This window comes from Lytechinus variegatus, chromosome 7, assembly GCF_018143015.1.
Source record: "Lytechinus variegatus isolate NC3 chromosome 7, Lvar_3.0, whole genome shotgun sequence".
In the NCBI taxonomy this organism is placed as follows: domain Eukaryota; kingdom Metazoa; phylum Echinodermata; class Echinoidea; order Temnopleuroida; family Toxopneustidae; genus Lytechinus; species Lytechinus variegatus.
In genome coordinates this window covers 14,977,585-15,002,685 of record NC_054746.1, presented here as the reverse complement: position 1 = coordinate 15,002,685, position 25,101 = coordinate 14,977,585, and the positions used below count along the sequence as shown (strand labels likewise).

The following is a 25,101-nucleotide window of genomic DNA, read 5'->3' as shown; positions in this document are numbered from 1 at the left end:
ACAAAGTGCCTGAATACCACCCCTTCTTTACACTGTAAAACAAAAATGGGTAACATTTTAACCAGCACGAGGGTATGTGTCCAACAGATTTGGGGCAGTATTTTACCCAATGCGGGAAGCTTAAATTCATTCAGGTTACAAAATAAGCAGCCATTACTTTAGAATGGGCAAAATTGTCATCAAACTGGATAAATAATAAAATGCCCCCAAATTCCCAATGTTGGTTGGACACATAATTACCCTCATGGAGCATTTTTACCCAATATTTTTTTAGAGTGTAGACATGTTAGACTACACTATTAGAGACTTTGACATACATCAAGGGAAAGCTCCTGAAAACGCTTATCAGAATTCGAGAATCTACACACAGGTAATGTATAAGATTCAAAGATTCCCGTACACAAGGAGACGAAAGTTTTGTTGCCTTGTTCTTTATGCTATTTTGTCCAATAGTGCAATAAAATTCCAAAACAGATCACGGAGAACTAGAAGAGCAACGTTCTCGCATGCGTGGACTGTGAACCGAATTGGTTGACTTTATTTGTTCCATCGAATCCGAATATAGAAACGTCCCCGTCATGTAATATAAAGTCTCTTAAGATGCTTGAGGCTGAAAATATTTATATCTGGATAAATAGAGTGAAATTAACGAAGCAAAATGCTGAAAATTTCATCAAAATTGAATAACAAATAAGGAAGTTATTGAATTTTAAAATTTATAAATATTTTGTGAAAACAGTTATAAGCACGTTGTCATGAATATTCATTAGGTGGGCTAATGATGGCACATCACCTCTTTCTTTTTTCTTATGTTGTTCATGAAATCATAATTCATTTTTCATACATGTGTAAATGATGTATCTCCGTTCTCATGAAATAAGTTGCGGTAATAAATAATAATGCACTTAATCAGTTGTCAATCAAATCTTTTAGTGCTTGGTAGAAAATTTGTAAATAAACCTAATTTAATACAATCAAATACAAAAGAACAAATGGGAATATGACATCATCAGCCCATCTAAGGAATATTCATAAAGATATGCCTAGAACTGTTGTTATCCGATCAAATTTTCAGCATTTTGCTCTGTGAATTTTACAATATTTATTGAGACAGAAAACTCTCCAGCCTGGACCATCCCTTTCAAACCACCTTACGACTGGTCAACGATCCGATTTTGGAACAAATCGCATTTCGCTAGTTTTCTGAAAATGTGAATAAAAAGTATTTTTTATTTGTGGTTCAAACTAATTGTAAGAATACTAATATAACAAATTTGGATGATTGTAAGCCTTCGTTTTTTTTAGTAAGGCCAAATTGGTTTCAAATCGTAGCCAATCGTATGATTGCTATGACGACTAGATATCAAATTCACTTTTATTCTAATAAGGCTCACAGCATGGCCACATATTTGAACATAATGTATTCGTATGATGATGTAGAATATTGACACAGACAGATATTCCATGTCTCAATATAAGAATCAAACTCTACTACGTTTTATTCCAAAATCGGGTCGCAGACCAATCGTGAGGTGTGCGGTTGTCTTTAGGCTCTAGTAAGCGGAAGACATGCATAAGATCAACTGGATCTTTGCAACACCCCTCACCAAAACGAGACTACAAAGGATGAACTTTCCAATCATTACATCAGCATGGTATATTCGTCGACCGAAATCCATTATCCAAATCCTATCTTACTCCTCAAAGTAAGACTGGGTCCTCTCAAGTGGCAAATCAAATGGCGATGGTCAACAATGACATCAGATCTCTCATCTCCCCGTAAGATAAGCATTATCGGATGACTTCCAAGCAACATTCTCCTGTCCACCAGACCCTCTAAGCATCTCCTGATGAAAACCTGTTCCATTCCTCGCTGACCAGGCCACATGGATGGTGAAGTGTACTCGAGGTAAACCTATTCCACTTGTGGCTCATTGTGCATGAGGTGGACATCAATCGTCTTTACTGGTGATGAAGTCTTGATCGACACCAGGTTAATTCTCGGGCTGTTGGAGAAAAGAAACTTATACATCTTATACATCCATGTTCCGTTTCTCTTAATGTACAGCTTTATGGGTATCAGTTGCCCATGAAAATCAAGGTTTCTATGGTAGCCAAAACAATGGCAAGGTTAACATCGTATATGGCTCTTTGATCTTCCATTTATCTGGTGTGTCTCGTATCAATAATTGCCCATGAAGGACCCCTGCAAGGCATGAGCCGCAATTTGTGACATTTTTTGTCCATGGCGGAGGGGGGGGGGGCGTGTCCCACCCCATCAAATTTCAAATTTGTTACAGACGCCGATGGGACCTTTCTCCCATTGGCGCCTACACCAAATTTGAAATTCAGGGGGAAGGGGAGGGACTGTCCCCTCCCCCTGCATGTAAAAAATGAAATACATTAATGCACAGTACTGAATGAACTCGTACCTAAATATATCGTTATTTCTATTGTATTTTTAAAAACGTGTTCAAATATGTTTCATAATTTTTAAAACTATTTTTTTCAACTTGGCAAACTCCATATCACTTTAACACCAGGGCGTTGAAACTAATGCCAGTGAGTGTCCCCCGAGGACCACGCCCTAAGGTGTACAAATTACAACCGCGGGCTTGGAAAAATAACACCAGAGTGTAAAATTAGCAATCAATATGTGTTGAACGAACACCGAAACTTTAACTCTGGATTAAATTTACTCATGTGATCCTCTATCAATAATCAACACTACGATTCAAGTGGGAATTAATGGAATTGGCCCGTCAAAAAATGACGTTAGACTGTATCTCACCGTAAGATAACCACATGCGGAATGGTATAGATGCCGTTCAAGCAACATCACCTCCTGGTGAAAACTTGTTTAAATCTTTGCTGATCTGACCAAGCTGCATGGATGTTGATATGAACTCGAGCGTAGGCCTGTATTCCACTACCAATCGTGGCTCGGGATGTATATACCATAAGTGTAAATCGGATGACACCTGGTTAATGCTGTTGGAAGGCAAAATAGAAAAGAATACAAGTGAAAAAAAGTCTCGAAGATACATGACCAACTTCCCTTCTATGTCATCTCACAAAATAACAGACCTAGAGCCCGTATCACAACGAATACAATGGCAAAGTTAACATAGTTGTAACTCTTACATTTCTTAATTTTCCTTTATCTGGTGTTTCACGTATCGACTTACAGAGGCATGGCTACGGGGAGGGGTGGGGCACATGCTCACCCACAAATTTTGTGTGCACACTGTGTGCCCCGCCCCCGGGCCCCAGTTCCCCCATGGAGCAAAAAGAAAGGAAACTCTATCAAAAATCACAGACACCTATAACGAGGCAAAAAAAGGAAAGGTGAAAGCCAGATATATCATTTTTTTTAATGTGATACAAGAATGTGAAGTTTTATACGCGTAAATTTTAATCCCCTGCATTTATCCGGCGCATTGTATGTACATGTAGGTATATAGTGAAGTTCTGTTCAGGCAGGGCTTCCATCAGCACATTCATTTTAGAGCACTTCATGACTTGAATGGAATTCTGTTTTATTAATGAGTATATTATTTTCTTTGTTCTCTTCTTTTTTACAATAAGCTCTTCATTAAATTTATAAGCATATGTTCCATCAATGACATAGTACATATTGTTATTAAAATCTATTCGTTACGAGGAAAAAATAAATACTCAATATTTCATTTTATAAACTTTAAATAGTAAAAGACGTGACATGATTTCTTAATTGACTTTTTAAATCAAGCAAAGCTTTAAAGCATCTGATTTTAATTAAACATTCTGAACAAGGTGTTCTTTTTGTTTTCATTTTCTCTTATAAAAATAAAATCTGGCATTCAAAATTACTTTGAACTAATCAGGGCCTGTTTCATAAAGACAATTATTATCGTAACTTTGTCATTATGGTGAGGTCAGAGATCAGCAGCCAATCTCAATCAGGGTCACTTTTCCTGTGTAGTTACAATAATGACAAATATGCTGTTACTGTAAACCTACATAACTACGATAGGACTTCTGATGGATGTTCTTGTTGATAGTAACATAATTTAATTTACAAGAAGAGACTAATTTTATTGCATAAAACATCCTTTAAGCTACATACTTTGTAATCTTTATACAAAAATGTCTCCTTTCCCTTTGTCTCTTGACATTAGGGAGTTTTGGCCACCGCGATGCAAAACAAAATATAAGAACACAGTAAATTATTGAAAATGCCCGTCAAATGACAATGAATAGCTTTGAGGTCTTTGACGAAAGTTGGTGAACCAAAACCGTAGCTTCGTCCTAAGCTTTGGACCTGACGAAAAAATGCAAATACATGTATGTCGTTTGACCAGAGTCCAGGATGAAACTGCTGTTTTGATTCATCCATTTTCGAAAATTCGTCTTGGTTGCTCTTTTTCATGAAGGGCATTTGACAATAAATTTTCTATGTTCTTGAAAGCCTTTTGCGTTGCGATGTGAAAACTCTCTCTTAAAGAAGTGTCACAACCCAATTCACGATATCATTATTTTACGCACAGGATGTACCCATCTGTCTCACTGGACTAAAAAGAAATAATTGTTTTGTTTTTCTTCAATAATTTATGATTGTGTGTGCGAGACTGTGAGTTGTAAAGAAAAATAAGCAAAATAATCCTTTTTTTTATTTTGAGGCACAAACTCAGCCACGTACTAATTATGGGCATTCAATATTGGCCTACACGTTCTGTAAACTTTTCGGAAAGGAGTCGACCCTTTTGGCCCGCATTTTGGATGGCAATGGATTTGACAACATTGGAACGAAATCTGTTAGAAATATCAGTGGACGTTGGCGAAGTGATCACATAAACATATTCTTTTCAAGTAATTGACAGAATTGGCATTGTGTTTTTCAAACAAATTACTGTATTCGACAGTTGATTCTGATTGGTAATGCCAAATGATTGGCAATAAAGATGTATGGGCTGAAATTGAAAGAAAGAGAACACAAAATGAGTGGTTTTTGACTAGTTTTTGATCTAAAAAATGCCAGATGTGGCCAATCTGTATAAGAAAAAATATAATCTAATATTTCGTTTTTCTATCTTTTAGGTTATTCTTATAGTTCTCAATAGCTTGACACTCATTCAATGTACAAGATTTTGATATATAATTCCTCAGTAACCCATGTGTGCTGAAATAAGGTTGGCAATGTTTGGCTTGTTTTTTCTTGATCAAGTGGATAAATGCTATTTTTGGGCACAATCAGATTCCACTATTCATATGTTTTGGTCCAAACTAAACTGAATCATTTCATTTCTTTTCTTATTTAAAAAGAGAGTTTGTGTGCCATATTTTTACTTTCGACCACTAGAGCCTCACAAAATATGCTCCAAATTACATTTTTTTTAAATGATTTGATGAATAAAAAAGAACTTTCACTAAGATTGCAATGAAAAGGGGGATCATAAATGAATGTAATTGATTATTTTTGGTTATCAAATTCTGTTTCAAAGAGAGCTTTCTTCAGTGTGTGTTGAATGCTGCACAGAACTCAACACAGACATGCTGCATGTGTGTGTGTGTGTATTTGAGTTTTGTCAGACGTGTATCAATCAGATATGATTATTTACGTCTGGACCGACCTTTAACGTCACCATCCGAAAGACGTGACCAGGGCTCGAACCTCTGCATCAATTTGTAACTTCCCCACAGCTTGGATTACAGGCGCATGGCTGCAGACTGCAACCGGCAAAACACCATAATACTTTGAGCCATTTGAAAGGTTCCAAACATTTAGACAATTATTTCACTTACCAAGTTATCACCAAATCACTTGTTGAAGTTTTCATCATTTTCTCTCTAATACGAAGTAATATCAGGAAAGAAATCTGTCAGAAGTCCGATGTTTAAATTCTGTGACACATCATTCCCTTTTTCAGCTTTCACGCCATGTTGTTTGAGTTGCCGTATTCACGACTTGCACGCTCAGTCGGCAAAATACAATCACTCTCTCCTGCCTATCACACCAGCTTTTCGAAATTCCCGCCATTGTGCTCTCGTTTATCTCCCCAGTAACTAGTCCGGGGGGGGGGCACAAATAGTAAAATGTCACCTTTCCAGCTACTTTAGAACAGGGACGTGTTCGGAAAACAATTTGACCTCCGTTTTTCTATTTTGTAGTGACAAACTTTTGTTTTGACTTTTCAAATTTACATCAGCACCCCAGTAAAAAAAATCGTTTCCAGGTCCCTGTAAAATCTGAATGAATATTATTCCGTATAATGAAATACAAAAGAACAAGTGTGGATCATTATCATCAGTTTGTTCATTGAATATTCATGAAGACCTGCATAGAACTGTTTCACCGAATTAATGCAAATCTTTAAAATGTCATAGTGTTGTGTGTGTGTGTGTGTCTGATTTTTCTTCATCTGTTCAAGTCATACTAATTTTAAACTTGATGCTAGATACAGTCCATGGCTCATTACCAATCTATCTGCAGAACTCAATATAGGCATACTAACCCTCTCGATCGTCATACGATCATCAGACTCTTTTCGATTCAAATTTCCTAGATCCAAGCATTCTCCGGGTAACCATAACTTTTCCCACGCAGCCCCCCCCCCCCCATGTGGAACAGTCTTTCTCTTCTGCCAGGCTTCCTCCGTCTCTTCTTTTAAACAATTACTTAAAACCAGGGGCGGATCTAGGATTTTCCTGGGGGGGCACAGTGCTTAAAACACATCTTTTCACCTTTTGATTTTATTCTTCACTTATATTAACTATATTATCGCTATCAAATGTAATTTATTCATTTAAGTCAGTCAAATTAAGAACACTGAATTGATCATGAGATCATAGATGTTTATGCTATATTTATCAATCATTTTTATTTTTATTATTTGATCAAAATAGGAATGTTTCTAGAAAGCAAACTAAGTCAGAAATATCTGTATAAAGTTTCCTCCAGTTTTTTTTTTTTTAGCTCTGTATTCCATTAAGTTTAAAAGCTTGTACTTAAATGCACTCAAGTCCTTATCAGTTTTTATGATTGTACATAGCGCCATGAGCGTCACGCCTGACGGATGTCTGAGCTTTGAAAGAATCCACCATTATTATTTTCATCATCATTATTATTATTATTAAAAAACCCCTCAGAATCGCGCGAAATTAGTTTGAAGATTTTCAGGCTTTTTTCGGGCAAAGTTGAAAACCATTATTTTGCTCAATTATTCACTCATCCATTCAGTTTTGTTTATTTTTTTCTTTTGCTTTTACTTCTCTCATCTTTGCCCGTGTATATCTTCAGCTGATGAATCATGTTTATCCCTTCCGGGCTTCTGTTTTGCCTGGTGAGCAAAAGAAAGTTGCTGTCATTGATAATATATTTTTATCCTCATTTGAAACTATAATGTTTTTATATTTGTGTGGGCCCTCCAGGCCTACTATCTGGGCCCCGGTACAGAATAAAATTGCTGGCATCGTTTTTTTTTTTTTTTTTTTTTTTGTGAACCCCAGTTTATACTGTATTGCAATGTATGTTTTAGTTGAATAAATCAGACGTGGGGCATCTGGGTCACTTGGAACTGATCTCTTGGGCCCCCGTGGTATCTTGTGAATACAAGATACAATTATACAATTTACAGTGCTCTATGCCTTATTTTCCGTATGTCAGATGTCTTACATTAGCCTTAGAATTATATTTCAAAAACATAATTCCATATTTATTTCTCAATGTGAACCTTCCAATTTGCGATTTTATTTCATATCCCAATCTCAACCTTCTTCACAACTTATAGATTTGTTTATTGAATTTCGTGCATGTAATTCAGTTATCATTACCAATTATTATAGCTTTTATTTATAAATATCTTTGGAATTTATTTTGTAACGTGCTCTCATATATAATTAGCTTGTAAGTGCAATATACCAACATCAATTTAAATTGATTGTTACTTTACATTATTTGACTATTTCATTTCACTTATGTAACTATGAAATTTATGTTTACATTGTAATCTTTGTTTGTGTCAGTCTCCCGACTGTTTTAACAAGGAAGTATATTGTACAATAAACCGAAATGAATGAATGAATGAACCCCGAAGTACGCAAGTCCCATTGCACTTTCCGTATAGATCATTATTACTTTTGGGGCGAAATATGAATGCAAATAACCACAATATCAAGAGAATATTTGAAATATTATTAATGATTTATTCTATTTAGTAGCAAACAATTATATATTTGCTTAATAGACATTAAACGAGAATGCAGAAGGTTAAGAAATTGTTATATGAATTTTGTGACCTGTCAACCTACAGACCCTGCCAATTTTGACGCCACCAATTCCACGAAGACATCACAGCTGATGCACACCGTGTGTGTGTGTGTGTCGAACAAAATAAAGCTATACGCGTGTGTGTGTGTGTTTGCATGTGGCGTCGCTATGCTCTGTGCAAGGGAGACACACACAGACAGAAGCGCACAACTGGGCATTGCTACTGGTATTTTATACCACGGTAGGGAAAGCGTTGGAATGGCGGCTGATGTATCATCTACATCATTGGGATAAAGTGTTGTATACATGACGGTCATAAGCTGCTACTACATTTGCATTCTGCAAGGTAAGATTGCTTTTATTACGATGAAATTTGTCCCAAATATTCCCCAGTGAAGAAGTAGTATTTTAACATCTTCCTTAGATAGCTGTAACTCAATGGCAATGCTGATAGGTTTTCAATATGATCATCATCGTTGATATTATTCGTTATGATCATGAAAAATGTGTCGCTATTCCAATTCTATACTATTTTTGAATAGATATATTCTCTTTTGGAAATATTCTAGACCTAGACCTTTTCTAGTCACAATTATTTTTTTTTCTCACACGGGATGCTATAAGGTGGAGGCCGATAAGGTATAAATGCTGTGAAATAGGTAGTTATGCACAACAATAAATTTAGCTGTCTTATTCTAAGCTACATAATAATGACTAGCATAATGTTAGATGATGCAGTCAATGATAAGGTTGTGTGACATTTGCCTTTCTAATTTATCCATTTAGAATATAGTGTGGCTAGACCGGAGAAGAATAAAACAACATTGTAGGTTCTTATTTAAAAAAAAATATATAATGTTTTGTACACCATGGGAATATTGTTGGGTCCAGTAATGTATGCAGGTCTCACAATTGAATACTTTATTTTACTGCTGTTGGCCCATAGTGATAAAATGCAGCCATTCAAATAGCTACCATACGCTGCCTGTCTGCAATCAATGGAATATTATTTTCCAGCTTATTCTTTTGAAGGAAACTCGCGTGTTACGGTGATGCGGTATCATCACTTTATAGAATAAAACATCTCCATAAACAAAATGCTCTCTTATTCTCTGTACAAATTATGTATACAGTGCGTATAAAAAGGGGACAGTTTTGTAAAGTTTGTCATTATGATGTCTATATTTTGATGTTTACAGATGCTCTGGATTCTTAAGTCTTACCTTTCAAATGCCACTGAAAAATAAGCGAACACAGAGGTTTCTGTTTGGGCTTCAAAAAAAGAAGAGAAAAAAAAGCTTGCGCCAGAATTACAGAAAAAGAGAAATGAACATCAGACTTGCTAATCACCAGCCTCCTCTTATCCGCTCCAGAATCACGCCTCAAAGGTGGTCCAATTTCAGAGCTTTGCTTTCTATCCCATAATAGGCTACTTAACCTATTATCATGGTTTACATACTCCATTTTGATACGTGACAATGTCGTAGATGAATGACGTAATTCATATCTCCCATTAGATTTGCCGATAAGCTGTAGTAACACATTTCTAATTTGGCAACCCCATTGGAAAAAGAGTATGGGACATGAATATAAAATCAAATGGTACTGATAAAGGTGTCACGTTCGTAATTAATATTGAATATAATAGAGATGAAAATATGCCGTTCTTGTTAGTCTGATCTCGTTTTAACTAGGGTACAGGCAGATTTTTAGTTATTTTATTCATCTTTATGATGTTCATCCCCAAAGCAATTGATATGTCACTTTACTTTTTTAATGATCGGTAAAAATAATTGGTAAAACGTTATTTTTTATTTGTAAATAATATCTATAATGATAATGATGATGATTATGATGATACCGTTCTTATTATCATTATTAATACTATATCATTATTATTATTATTATTATTGCTGTTGTTGTTGTTATTGGAAACAATATGAATAAAACATATTACAAATAATGTACTTATTTTATTCTGACTGTAACTTTAACTGTCTCTTATCATCACGACATAATGTCGGTTGCATTAAGGGCGTTGTCCTCTTGAGCCTTTGCATAGATTTTTTCTCTAGTTATTTTTTTAAATGCATTTACTCTATGTGCTTACTTCTCACGAATTACTTCTAAAGGTCATCCAGACGAGGCAGAGAAGGAAACAATCAGTAAAAGAAAGTCTTGCTCCATAATTTCATCTCCCACTCCTTTGCTGCAACATGGTATCTGGGGTCGTTGACACGTCCGCTTCGAGCAATAACCCGGAAGCAGATGAGAAACGGAAGATCACATGCCTTCGATGCTGCTCGGTCACTGTACTTTTAGTCCTTCTTTCCGTCCCTCACATGATACTGGGCCTCCCCAGTGTTGTAGTGGGAGTGATCCTCTACAGTGACGCGCACATCTGGCTCGCGCACACGGTATCACCGATATGGAGTGGTGTTTGTGTAAGTTCAAATTAAACTTATAACATTAATAGACTCGTTAATTTTAATGTTCGATGACACTAAACGAGCAACACAACTGAAAGATTTTTTTTAAGACAAATAAAAATTTAGACACCTTTTCATGTAATCCAGATTATATTCATAATAAAAATCGCGTGTTATTATTATTGGGTTCATGAATTTTCTTCAATCAATGGTACTTTAAAGTACCAATGTCCTGGTAGAGTACCTAATAGCTTAAAAATCGGAAAAATCATTCCAGTTTTAAAAATAGGAGTGAAACATACATTTTCAAATTACCAGCCTATTAAATTGTTATCATACTTTTCTAAAAATCCTGGAAAATTGTGTATCATACTTTCCTAAAAATCCTCGAAAATTGTTTACAAAAGACTAAATTCCCACCTACACTATTAGAAAATAAAAAAGTTCCTGTAATCTTACCAGATTGCGAAATCTTATATTGCATCATGTAAATGTACAGGAAATTGGTATTTGGTGTATGGAACTTTACAAATTTCCTTAAATAAAACAACCCTCTTCAAACAGAACTGTTCTGTTAAATTGCAGAAAATCTCTGTTTTATGAATTTACAGAATGATTCTGTTATTGCTTTCTGCAAAATCTTCTGTTTTTTCCTGTAAAATCAGGGTTTTTTAACAGTGTAGTTAATAACAGAATATTAAACAACTGTCGGTATGGATTTGTGGTTGGGCAATCATGTGAATATGCATTAATTGACTTACACAATACTCTCCTAACTGATATAAATAATAATTACCACTCATTTTGGAATATTCTTATATACCTATCAAAAGTCTTGGAAATCATAGACCATAACATACTCTTATATATTAGGTCATTACGGTATTGGGGGTGTATTGTGGGATTTGGTTCCAGAGCTACTTACATGTCGACAAAACTACACTTCAGTTAAAATTGTGATTCTCAAGTCCCCCAAGGTTCCATACTGGACCTACTTCTTTTCCTTATTTTTACGAATGATTTATGTTCAGAATCATTATTTAATCATGTCTGTGTTTGTTTTTTGGCTGACGACACGACTTTCATTTTTACCCATAACAACTTTGGGTATATTGAATTATGTAAAATGATATGTAATTGGTTTGATGCAATCAAACTCGTTAATTATGACAAAACTTATTTTATTTCCGAAACCTCATTTATCCCATATGTTTCTTTTGACTTCAATATCAAAATTAGAAATGTATAACTCTAAAATTACAAAATTTCGAAAAATTATTTAGGATTTGCTCTTGATGGTAAATTGTCTTACAATAACAACACTTTTTTGTTAGTAATATGATGCCAAGGAATAGGTGTATTAGCTAAATTACTTAGGCCCTAATAATCTTAAAGAGAAATGCAAGTTGTGGCACTAAAAAACTAAATCCCATACACCCAAAAAAAGGGCTTTGTGTATTTGTTCTAACTCCTCTTAGCCTTGGCTCCGTCACGCCCATTATTATATATTAAACACGTAGACAATTTTTGATATTCATAAAATTCAAATAGTAATTTTAATGTACTGCGTTAATCACAACTTAGCACCCCTCAATATAATAAATCTACATGTATTTCAATATAATAAAGACTTCCATCATTAAAATACTCATTCCCACTCTAAATTCAATTACCCAGGAGCAGTCAATCAGTCATATGCATTTAAATCCAATTGGTCCTCGAATATGGAAGTCACTCCCTTTCAATGTAATTCATAGCACTAATGTTATAGCATTTAAACCAAACTCAAAATTTCATTCATAACTATGCCAAATAGTTACATATTTCATACCCTTTCCCTGACCCCCCCCCCATTCCCTGTAGGTTTTCCGTCTTATTTATTCTGCATTGTTTGTAGTTATTATATTGTTACTTTTATGTACTTTTTTTTATCCCACTCATCAGTAGCGTACCTAGGTTTTTCCACAGGGAAAAAAAAAGGTCTTCAACTTTCAAAGGAGGGGGTCACTTGTGGCTCGTCAGGGGGGGGCAGTCTGCCCCCATAGGTACGCTAGTGCCACTCATTAAGCATCTGCTTTTTGGGCCACCCTAATCTTTAAAACAATATTTTCAATATGTGTACATTCATGTGGTATTCGTATATATATTGATTTTTAACATTCGGATTGAATGAAATGATTTGAATTGAATTTAATCAGTGTAAATCACATTTGAAACTACCTTTTACATTTTGATTATTAAAAAAAAAATCAAGGAACATTTATTCATAAATGATAATGAAGAGATGGTGTAAAAAAAAATCGAGTCATTGGTGAAATTAATTCAGTCTATTCTCACATTTTTATCAGTTTATATAAAATGATGATTAGAGACGGTATTTTGTGTATAAACTGACTTCGTTTTAATGGTGATATGCTGCACATGATCTAAGAATAGACGTTCGACGATATGACAAAACGATTTTCTTTTCATTGGATAATCGTATTTTTATCATTCATCAAACCAATGTCAATCATTTGTTTTCCATTCAACAGTTTTTCTTTTGCGGTGTCTTTGGAATAGTGTCTGCTAAGAGAAGTACTCCATATACTGTAAGTAAAATTAAAAGTTTCATGTTCCATTTTCACTTCAAATTTCAAATAAAATCAATCATTAATTTTGCTTAAGAAAAATATATATTACTGTTCATGTAATAACATTGTGAAGTTAATAGTTTCAGATTATGTACTTGGTATTTATCCACGTTTCCCCTTCTCCTTCAACTCCATATTCTTCTTCATCTCCTTTTTCTTTTATTTATACCTTCATTTATGTCTCTTTGATCTTCTCGCGCTTTTTCTCTTCTTCTTCTTCCGATTGCCAATATTTTCACCGAAGCAGTTCTAAAAATGCTGTCTTTATTCAGTTCACTTAATTTGATCTGAGAAACCAATTCGATATGTCGCCCTCTTTTGTCACCATAGGAAAAATTGGTACAGTTCAGGGGAGTGTTTCATGAAAGAACTTGTCAAACGTTTTTATCTGACAATCCCCATTTAATGCAACAGTTACCATAGTAACCTTGCTCTTATATAGCCAATCAAAATCAAGCAAATTTTTCAGATATGACAACTTGTTAGTTCGAAAATTTGATGAAATGCCCCCCCCCCCGGGTTCAAATCATGATTTCAGATCTCGACCTTGACATTTGGGCAGACATAAATGCAATTACCAAGCCACGTGTCTATCTGATGAGTGTAATTGTTTTGTTTTATTTTATTCTTTAATTCCTTTTTTTTGGAAAGGGGTGTATTAAAAATACTTTCCTACATTCTGAGTGTGGATTTGCTATATACCTTTTTATTGCCGTCCGAATCATAGTATGACCCCCCCCCCCGATCCCAGAAATCAAAATATTGTAATCCTTTAACACATTCGTCACTCTCATCACGTTCCTTGTCATGCAACCGTAAGCAAAATGTTAAAGTTCTTCTATTTGGGTTTCATAACCATATCTGTCCCATTATCTTAAATCAACGATGGACCATGAGATTAATGATCTGCGACTAAATACCATCTATTTGAGAACATCGACGCAGAATCATGGCCCGTTGCAGAAAGAGATGCAATCAATCGCAACTCTAAAAATCATGCGTAACTTGATTTTCAACCAATCAACAACGCGCATTTGGGACTTGCGATTGATTTTTTGACTTGCGTTTAAACGCAACTCTTTCTGCAACGGACCCCTGGAAATGTACTTTTTATGCCTCTGACCTCTAACATTGTCTCACAAAATGTAACATGAACAGTCAACAAGACTATTCTAATGGAAGTCATTAGTGCCATTCAATAGTCCATACTATGACATGATATGACATCATTCAGGGTGTTAGTAAAAATTGTACATGCCATCTGCATGGATCATGGACTTTGGCTACGGTGTATTTCACGCATTGTGCATACATAATGTGGCATGCAGTATGTACTTTTGTCGACGATTCGACTTACATCTTCTCTATTTGGTGAGCTGTAGCAGTGATGTTTGTGGAATTAAAGGCTACTGAATATATATTCCTAAAAGGTTCCCATTTGTCTGTAGTCAAAGCCGAAAAGCTACTTCTAAACGGGTTTGTTTTATTTAATGAAATAGAAAAATTTAAAATAATGATAATCATATAAACAAATGCTCTTTATGTTAGAACTTTTGGTAAATTGCAATTAAATTTTAAAAATCGCACCCTCAAGGTTTAACCACTCTGAAGAAGTACCTGCAGAGTGTAGGCTACTGAGGTATGAAAGGTTTCAGTTGTTGGTAAAATTTCCCCAGTGTTTAGCAAAAGCGACGGAATTATCAATATTTTGGTAAATTAACTTTGTATTAAATTACTAGATTATGAAAATGAATTCTTTTATTATATATGAAATCATTTTACCCCTCTCTACAGATATTTTGTTTTTCATCGTTCTGCATAATCAGTCTCATGGTTGGTATCATCGATATGCAGCTCTTGAGACTTGGTCTAGTCAACCACACAACAGACGGACAGACATTCCTCAAGGTAAGTTGACCCACTATACTATTTTAAGGAAAAAAAATGGCCAGATGACAGGTTAACGAGATGCAACTGTCATTTTCAGTCCTATTTGTTTACAGGGGCGGATCCAGGATTTTCCAAGAGGGGGCATTCGGAAAGGAAAAATGTTTACAACCAACACAAAAAAGGAATCCCCATTTCCGTTTCAATGACATATTCCCCTAAAAATATGTTTTTGTGTCTGAAGGGGGGTGGGGGAACGGACCGGATGTGCCCCTACCTAGATCGGCCAATGTTTGATTATAATCAACCACACAACACAAACACACAACCAGCTGACTACTTTTTTTAGCTAATTCTTTTTTTTAGAGTGCAAGATCTACGGTAGATGTTGACCTATTGATAGGCCCCTATAATAATTACAAAACACATTGTCATGATTATGGAATTGAGATTTTTTTAAACGACATGTTATCCAACAAGGAAGTTTATTGGGTTGAGAAGCATTGTTACTCCGATAAATGTCAGATATATAACGAAATTTTACAAGCTTTGTTTTTTGGTGGACCCCCTCATTTCCACTTATCTCAATATTAAACTTTTTTTTACGAAGTAAGAATGCTCGTCTGTAAAATTGTATTTGATTTGTATTACTTTATATTACTTTGTATTGTGTTTGGATGGAAATGGAATAAGAATTTTCCGATTAAACATCCGACAAGTCCTTTCATGAAAAGTTCTCCTTATGGGAGCGTTTCATCAATAATTTTGTCCGACAGGTTGTCAGATCTGACAACTTTCCTTGATTTTGATTGGCCGAGAAGCACAGTCTAAATATTTCTACTACCCTTCTTGTCTTTCAGTTATTTGAGTTCAACAACCGTACCCTGTCTTTTCTTGTCTCAAGATATTTTCAGTTATTTGAATTAAACAACCGTGCTATGTCCCTTTGCCTTGTCTCAGGACAATGTAGATCCTGTCATCAATATCGCATTGGGTATAGCAGGAGCGGAGAGTTTTATCTGTGCCCTGAGCGCCCTGTTCAGCTGCCTGGTAGGTCAGCATGTCCGCAAGGCACTTCGGGCCGGCGGGCAACGGGTGATCACAAGAGAACAGATTATCGCACAGCGACAAGAACAAATTAGACAGGTTAGTTTGAACTTAGAAAATTTTCTAGCAAATTGTTCGGTCCCTACAAAATATTTCTCCCAGAAACTGATATGTTGCTGCTCTCGACCCGGATGAGGCGAATGGGTTCCTGAAAGATTAAACTTTCTTGAATGAATTGAGGTGCAGAATAAAGTGCAGCCGGGGTAATAATAGGCCTAGTTGTTATCGTTTTGTTGGTATCTATTATCCTCCATAAAAAGCAGCTTATTCAGTCTTCCCCTTTTTATATATCAAAGACAAATAATTACGAACAAACGGGCAACAACAACAACAACAAAAAAGGGGGAAAAGAAGGAAAAAGGCAGATGAATAAAACATTACCACAGCAGGGTGAATACTCTATTTTTAAAGATGAAATAATAACTTGTCAGGTGTGTGTTTGCGTACGTGATTATGGGAAAATAATGATTATTACAGAATGCTTGAAATTCGTGCGACTTTTCAATTTAAGAAAGTTAGGTCTAGTTGGGACAAATAACGAATGTTAATTGCATCGCTCGGTTAATTTCCAATAAATAAATAAATTCTTCAGAATAGCACTTCATATTAGTTATTGTAGAGATAATGATTTACACACCAAAAATGTGTGTACATATAGGCCTATCGGGGATTTTTATTTTGTAGGGGTTTATAGAATCATTTCACATTTTGTACCGGTTTTCAAGGCAATTTATTTTAATTTGTTTAGGGTTGTTTAGGGGGTTTAGTGTAAATATGTTCACTAAAATGATCGCAATGTTCTGCAACAGGAATAAGTAGAATTAGTACTGAATTAGATGTACAATATTGAGATTTAATTAAAATCATTGTTTAAACTATGAAAATGACATTATTTGGGGCTAACCTCGATTAGTATCTTGCTATTAGGAAGAATGCTTAGTTTTAAAACACCATAAACGATGCGTAAATATAAAGACCAACCTTGCAACTCAGTCGCTATCTGATATTGAATTTGGGGGAAAACAGCAGAATGCTTATTTGCACATTTTTTGTTCCACATTCCCTTTTATCTTACATTTATTGTGTTAATAAATTCTTAAATGACTCAGAAGGGTAATTTATGATGATAATTCTATTTATTGAATCACGTTTATATATAATACGCATGCATTTATATTTATTCCTATTAGCAAAAAATAGTTTATGTGAAAACTTATGTGTGGCGTACCGAACATTATCATTTATCTTGGAACAGATTGGGGTGGCTTTTACATTAAATGCACTTATGGATATATCATATAATATTAACGTATATACCTATATATCACTTCCATGGTTCTTGATACGCACTATTTCACTGGCATTTTTTTACAGTACACTCAATAGAATATGTAGCCATATAATAATTTTCATATTATTATTCGTTTAACATTATAATTATACTTATACCAAATAACCTATATTCATACCATCAGATTCATCGTATTTGAAGCGATAGATATAATGTTGCTTAATGAGATATATACATTATAATTGATATTGTGTGACATTTATGTTTCATTTTTCATCGTAGAAGTGGCTTTTGAGACTGGTATTGGATTTTCCCGAATTTCTATCCCTTATGTTATCATCCAGCGTAACTCCTTAATAATCAATATCTAAATATATTTCCGTTTTGTGAAAGTAGATCATGCTCTCATAAATCTATGTAAATATTAAATTGTCGTTTATAACGTCGGTCTTATTTTCGCATGCTCTCTCATTTTCATAGTTATTGTTTCATCATCATTATTCTTTATTCTTTCCCCATCCGTTTCCTTATAGTAACGGTGTTGATAACAACATCATTATCGCATCATTGCATGTCTGAATAGATCTTATCAGACATGAATTACCACTTTTCTTTTCATGTGGTTTATTATACCATTCTTACATTTTATATTGTTTCTCTTTAACATTTTAAAACTATTATATAGTGAATTGATTTTTGTTGTAAATTTGATGCCGAAGAATTTGCGGTCAGATAAAGTACATTTTGCAAGCAATCAAAATCTTATTCAACCGACAAAATTTTAAGGAGGAAATGTCGACGAAAAATACAATAGGTGCGAGCATCTTCCCAAAACCCATTTATTTCTGGAATTTCCACTTGAATATGTTCCTATGCTAATTGTGTTTCTATCAAATTTTATTTCTATTTACATGCGTTTTGAATGTGCTTCTTTTTGTTCGAAGTGTGTTTTTGGCATGTTTGTTTGCTTTATAACATTAAGCCTACTTTATTTCTAGCAGCATAATGATAACGCATTCCTTTTCTGTCACTCTGCTGAATACATAGGACCCGAGATTTTGCGGTATTATATAGATAAAAAGGATATTGTGGCGACCTGCGGGAAAGTCACATGGCCTATTCGATGGCATAGAAAAATATTGACGACTTCATTGTTTTTTTCGTTATATCGTTGAAATTGGCAATGGCGTGTAACTTTCCCAAATATTCTGAAATTTACACGAGCAGCGCCGAAGCTGCGTATGTCGCCTATATCTCGGCGTCCTTTCGCCATTCGACATCCGAATCTGCAAAGTGATAACCTCTTTCCTCTGATCTAGAACTCACATTAGATTTTCTATAATGAGCATGGTTTGAATAAATTAGCGTGTTGACGTTTGATTAGACCTCACTATCTCTGATATACTGACTACCTCTTCTATAACGACTACCTGTCTTTAACGGCCACTATATCTGTGTGAAACGGCCTAGTACATTCGTCTTGCGTTCTAACAAAAAAAAACACTCTGCATCGTGTTTCAAATTAGCCCCTGATTATTTGATATATTTCGGGGCGGAATACACCCTCACCTTCCACAGGCAAAAGAAGCCCCCAATAGATCGGGCTGGTTGACTATTAAGACGACACTGCCTTTGCTCAGCTCAAAATCAAGAGATCAAGGATTAGACACGGATTAACTAATCCCAACCAAGGTGAGAACATGGAGAATGAAAGTGTCAAATCTATAACGCTTCAGTGAGGCCACCGTGTACTACATTTTGAAGCAATTAATTTTGGTTGAATTCTTGAATACCATTATTATCATGATTAACAATGTGTATACTACAGGCAACTTTTTTTTTATATATGATATAAGGTGACAAATAGATTTATGATTGACTTACCTGGGATTTTTACAGGAAATTTCGAGAAAAAAACTATTTTCACCAATTTGAATTTTCGAATTTCTTGACTAAGATTTCGACTGACACCGACAACACTTACAAATAACAAAACTATACTCGTAAATCCTTCAGTATTGATTATGGGATTTTTTTAATAGATCACACAAAAATCCGTTATAGATTTAGTCTAACCGTTTCTAGAATGCTATGTTCCAATCAAGAAACTCTTTATGTTTGGCTTTTTAGTTCAAATTAATTGGTAAAGCTTAGAAATGACCAAGCTCATGGTCACTGTTTTTTTTTTGTTATTAAAAATATGTTTCGATATTTGTTGCTGGATAGCAAGAATCTGTGATACTCTGTCCAACAGTCGCAATTTACCGCTCAAATGTATTAATATTAAAGACAAATGCTTTATGTGGAGCACTATATTGTTATAAATTCCCTTTTTGTTGTTGTTTTCCTGTGCCTTAGTCATTTCGTTGCAAAGGTATAAACGTGTTGTTTAAATTTTCTAGACTTGTTGTGGCCCAGCTTAAAGCAGCAGTGAGATTTAATTCGCAAGCTGTTACTGTTATAATATTTTAATTTTCTTTATGAATTTGTTAATAGAGGTATAAAAAGCATGTCCACCCCTCACCCCCGCCTAAGTAAAAACATATAGGTATTTTGTCTTTATTCATTGCTCTGACGACAAATTCCTTGGAAAATTTAGGATACGGAATAATTTTATTGTAATAATGCGCCTCTAAATATGTTCGAATTTTAAAAAGTGTTGTGTTGAACAATAATGATTTATTTCCATATAATAAGATGTTATTATCATTTTCATTATCATTCATTGTTACTAATATTTGCATTATTACGATACGGTAATATGTACAAACTGACGAAAGTCATCATTCAATATTCTTTTTAATGTTGCTCGATGTAAAGAAAAAGGAAAACTAAGTATACCACCTCACACTTTGTTTAACATGTTAAATGATAATTATGGAAACAAAATTTTTCTAGGCTTTCCGAAATGGGAATTTTGATTTTCCATCGCATAGTGTGTCTCATTATTTAGTTGTTAGCACAAAAAGAATCTCCGAATGAGTTGGAGGCAACGCGTTAACACATGAACACTGTATTGAGTGCAATGATTTAATTACATATATTTTTGCATTAATTCTTTTTTTTTTCAAATTCTGATTGATATGTATTCATTTGACAGGTGTATTACAGAGGAGAGTATTAGCACTGAATGTAGTCATCCGACAAAACGCTATGGAAATAACTCACTTCTGTTCTGATATATTTTTTCGTATTTTTTTCTTTGTTTTATGTATTTCTTCATCTTCATTAAGATTTATTGATATAACATTGATAATTATGTGGATTTTAAGTTGTATATGTATCTGAATCTATGATTTCTATTTCTGTACTCTAAAATATCAGCGTTTAAGTGGACATCCCTCCACTTTCCCACTTCCTCTCTGTCCCTCACTCTCCCCCATCCATTTCTCTGTCTTTCTTTGCCCCACCCCTTTAGTCTTATTATAATTCCCAGCCCCCTTTCCCCTTCCTTTCATCCAGTTCTCTCTTTCTATCTATGTCTCTCCCTCTCTCTCTGTCACTCTCCTCTTCCCTCATCGTCTTCTTCTCTGATCTCTTTTTATCCCGTTAATATGACACACGGTGTCACTGCCCTATCCTTCCCCAATACTTCACCTCCTCCTTTCTGACGTAAACATGTTCCTTTCGTTCGTGCACGCCATTCATTTCTCTTGCTCAATTTGTTTGTTGCCCATAGCAACGGGAGCACGAGAGGAAAGTGTTGGAGAAGATGGAGAAAGAACGCGCCAAATCAATCCGCTATCATCGAGTTTGAAGAGCGCCGTCTCAGGCGAGGACTGTATCATGCAAGCACAACGCCAGTCAAAATACCCTGTAACACAAATTACACTTTTTACGAAAGTTTGTATGTAAAGTGCAGAAATGTAGAATTTGTATTCTATTTATATTTATAAGATAATAAGGCTGACCAAATCTTTGCCAACTGCTATTAAGATATTTGTATATATGACTGGCTATTTTGAATAAATCAAATCTGTCATGAATATTAAGGTGGTGCCAAAGTGAAATATTAATTTTTAATTAGTATAAAAAGGTCAAGAATTAGCTTTACCTGTTCGACTTTCAGTGCTATTCAACAAATTAACACACATGATGTTTAAAAGCAAAAGAGGAAAATATACTTAAATATAATTATTGCTTTTACTTTCTGAAGTTTTGTTGTATTTTTTTTTTGTAATCAACCTTCATCATGTTGTATTGCAGCTTTGAATATATGTTTTCTTTTTCTATTTTTAAAGTTTGGCTATAACCAACCTAAACAGTAATTCATCCAATCTAAATATTTGTAGAGACGAAAGAACGAATTCTTGCTTCATCCGGCTTGATCATATCATTGATTAAGTGACTTTCATTGTTTTCTTAGTAACGGATATTTAAGATCAAATTCACATTATCCACTTTAATAGGCAAAGTCTTGTTCATAACTTTTTTTTGTAATGCATCACTGGATTATACCATTTTATTATGTTGAAAATATTTAGAGTCTATAGTATCAAATGCAGCTCTTCATATTGTACCCTTTTTTTTTAAATAATTCTAAAAAAATAGATATTTCTGTCGAAATAATTGCGATTTAATAATTCTGTTAGGATCTATGTATCTACATATTCTCTATCATGCCAGAGTATAGTACGATGATAGACCTATATTATTTATTTTTCTTTATAACTTGGCGATAATCTATGTAATAAAAAAACAGTATTCATCTTGATATCTTAAGACCAAATAAGTTTCAGTATTTTCCCCTTAGCAATTTACAAATGAGTAAGTATCCCCTGCATCTCCTACGGACATGGTATTTTAAGATATATTCAACTGATGACTTTCTGTTTTTATTTCCCATGAAAATTGATTCAGCAGATTTTAAGATATTAGGCAGGGGCGGTTACTCCTCGATGTTATTCAATTAATGAAACAAAAAATATATAACACCCAAGAGGGATTTGAAGATATTCAGGAACGGCACTACTTGGTGCAGGGGGTGATCGCCCCTTTATGATTTTCAATTAATAAAAAAAACAAGAAGGGAGGGGGAAAGAAAGAAAATCAGGGAGAAAAGGGATGAAAGTAGAAAGAAAAGAACATTTTGCTGTGTAACTCCTAACTAACTTCATTGCAGCTAAGATTCGTCTTGCCCCCTCTCCCCCCTCAAAATACCCAGGTGCCGACCCTGATATTTGATATGGGAATTCGTTTAAATAAATCTTTTCTAGGGGGTGGACTTGACCTTTGAGTGCATCAATAATGATATTTCTTAAAACTCCATGACTCATCAGATTATTTTCAATTGTGTTTATTGTAAACATTTAATTAATAAATCGAAATGAAATTTACTTACTTGGATAAGTATTGCTCTACTTCATCTACATTATGCGATGTATCTTGAAAATTTAGAGAATATTTTTCCCTTCCCAGATGGTGATTTAAAACGCCACTCGATCTGAAAGGGAATAACGTCCTGTGGTATTTTGAAGTTATCATGATGTGTGCTTGAATGTTAGATCAGGGAAATGTTGCCAAGATTTCCCTGGTCAGATAATCAATTTCTACACCTGTGCAGTGATAAACATAAAGGGAACATACTCGCACAAGAGACAATTACGGAAGGTTAAGTTTCTCTTCATATCATTAATTATAAAAGAAATTTAAGAAAATGAATTGACACGAGATGTTACCGGAATTACTAATAACCCCACAAGTACATAATCCAGTCTTAAGTGTATTCATGAGATGCATGCTTCATTGTCGTTCTTTGTATCAATAATTGAACATGGCAGTTTTCAGTGCGAAATAATGATTAGATTATTTGAAAACATGCACCACAAGATTTCATTCACCAATGAGATTTGATATAATTTATGTAAAGATACATTTTTTAATGACATACTGCAAAATAGAAATTCCATTATACCTGACTGATAACCTAGTTATGTATGCCTATAATAGTTAGAAATTATTTCGGATATCATAGATATTAATTTTCTGTTTATTGTATTATATTTAACATTAATTTTGATCACGTGTATTTCTTTTCGAGGTAGATATTTTCTGTACTTTTATAAAATGTCCTATGTAGGATTTATGGAATTTAAACCGGGTCAGACGTGTAACTAAAAATATTTGTATTTGTATACCCATGGATTTTGTACCCGTAAAGCTTCCCTAATCTAATTTTGATTTTGCATAATTACGGATGAATTAATGTCATCGATTAAAGAGAAAGGATCATAATCATAGTATCGCTTATGACTCACGCATATAATTTCTTGTATTTACAACCCGTGAGCACAAGAAGGTTTTGTACATCTAAAACGTGTAATTGCAGTCTACTTTGTGTAGTATCAACTTATCAGTTTCACCTTCCATTACTAAAGGGATGCTCCGGGTTGAAAATATTTATATCTGAATAGAGTAAAATTCACAAAGCAAAATGCCAAAAATTCAATCAAAATTGGATAACAAATAACAAAGTTATTGATGAAATAAGTTGCAGCAAGGAATATAATAATGCTCTAAATCAGTTGTCAATCCATTTTTTAGTTCTTTGTGGATTTTTTTAAATAAAACTTATTTTATATAACAAAATACAAACGAACATGTGGGGATATGACATCATCATTTTGCTCATTGAATATTCATGAAGACATGGCTAGAACTGTTTCCCTGGAAAATGCCAAACTTTAAAATGTCATAACTTTGTTATTCCTTGTCAGATTTTAATCAAATTTTCAGTGTTTTGTTTGTCTGATTTTTCTTCATCTGTTCAAATCATATTTACTTCAGCCTAAGGTACCACTTTAACAAGCATAGGACTAAATGAATGACTGAATTTTTAAAGATTAATAGGCCTGTCACAGATTTTCACATATAGGTAGGGCCTAAATGATGTAAGTGCCGCCTACAGAACAACATAAATATACTAAATTTCAGAATTGTTGATTGGAACAATGAGTGATTTTCATTTTTTCTGATTTAAAGTCATTCCGAATGAGACAAATTTATAGAACCTCTGTACCAAATCTAAAATAACCCTTCATTCTAAAATGTACACAAGGCCTCTGTGTACAATAATTCCACTTTAAGAAAGGTTGCTATAGTAAGATTCTTAAAGGCTCTTTTGTTACTTCTGACCTTGAGTTTGGTTATGGAAGATGTTTTGAAATATCGTGTTATTACATTACTGATTTTAATACCAATATGTATTTTTTATCGATCGAAATAATTTGTGAATCATTGAAGTGACTAATCAGTGTGGCAATATGAAATTCAGATGTAAGATTTTTGTCGAAAGGAAGGCAAGGAATAAAAATGTAAATAGAGTGTGTACCATGCACTAAAAATATGCAGTAACTGCATGGAACATCTCAGTGCAAATATGTATCATATAGTGACTAATGTAGATTTGTTGCCGTGTGCTGTATGTATATTTGCCGCTTTTGGAAAAATATAATGCAATAAAATGTCATAGCAAATAAGCCTGAAATATCGGAAGACGGGACTCCC

The 25,101-nt window shown here is 34.3% G+C and overlaps 1 protein-coding gene and 1 long non-coding RNA gene across 3 annotated transcripts; one reads left to right on the top strand and one right to left on the bottom strand.

Annotated features, from left to right (window-relative positions):
• Positions 1–1,197: 1,197 nt before the first annotated feature.
• Positions 1,198–6,000, bottom strand: LOC121417968. Its single transcript, XR_005970409.1, has 3 exons — positions 5,785–6,000; positions 2,792–2,991; positions 1,198–2,006 (listed from the first exon to the last, which is right to left on the bottom strand). It is a non-coding gene; the product is annotated as an uncharacterized LOC121417968 (long non-coding RNA).
• Positions 6,001–8,345: 2,345 nt separating this feature from the next.
• On the top strand, positions 8,346–21,692 carry LOC121418527 (transmembrane protein 196-like). Of its 2 annotated transcripts, XM_041612441.1 has the most exons (7): positions 8,346–8,594; positions 10,381–10,692; positions 13,212–13,268; positions 15,105–15,218; positions 16,158–16,343; positions 19,174–19,287; positions 21,275–21,391. In XM_041612441.1, the coding sequence occupies exons 2-6, from the start codon at positions 10,465–10,467 to the stop codon at positions 19,270–19,272; spliced, it is 684 nt and encodes a 227-aa protein (XP_041468375.1). In that variant the 5' UTR covers positions 8,346–8,594; positions 10,381–10,464; the 3' UTR covers positions 19,273–19,287; positions 21,275–21,391. The 2 variants fall into 2 exon arrangements, with proteins under 2 accessions (XP_041468375.1, XP_041468376.1); XM_041612442.1 differs by lacking the exon at positions 19,174–19,287 and having other exon boundaries at positions 8,350–8,594; positions 21,275–21,692.
• Positions 21,693–25,101: the final 3,409 nt, after the last annotated feature.

Excerpts from the sequence above, each read along its gene's own strand:
- LOC121418527 (XM_041612441.1), top strand. The coding sequence starts at position 10,465 with ATGGTATCTGGGGTCGTTGACACGTCCGCTTCGAGCAATAACCCGGAA. Across the intron at positions 15,219-16,157 it reads ACGGACAGACATTCCTCAAG|GACAATGTAGATCCTGTCAT; the intron begins GTAAGTTGACCC and ends GCCTTGTCTCAG. Across the intron at positions 16,344-19,173 it reads GACAAGAACAAATTAGACAG|GCAAAAGAAGCCCCCAATAG; the intron begins GTTAGTTTGAAC and ends CACCTTCCACAG.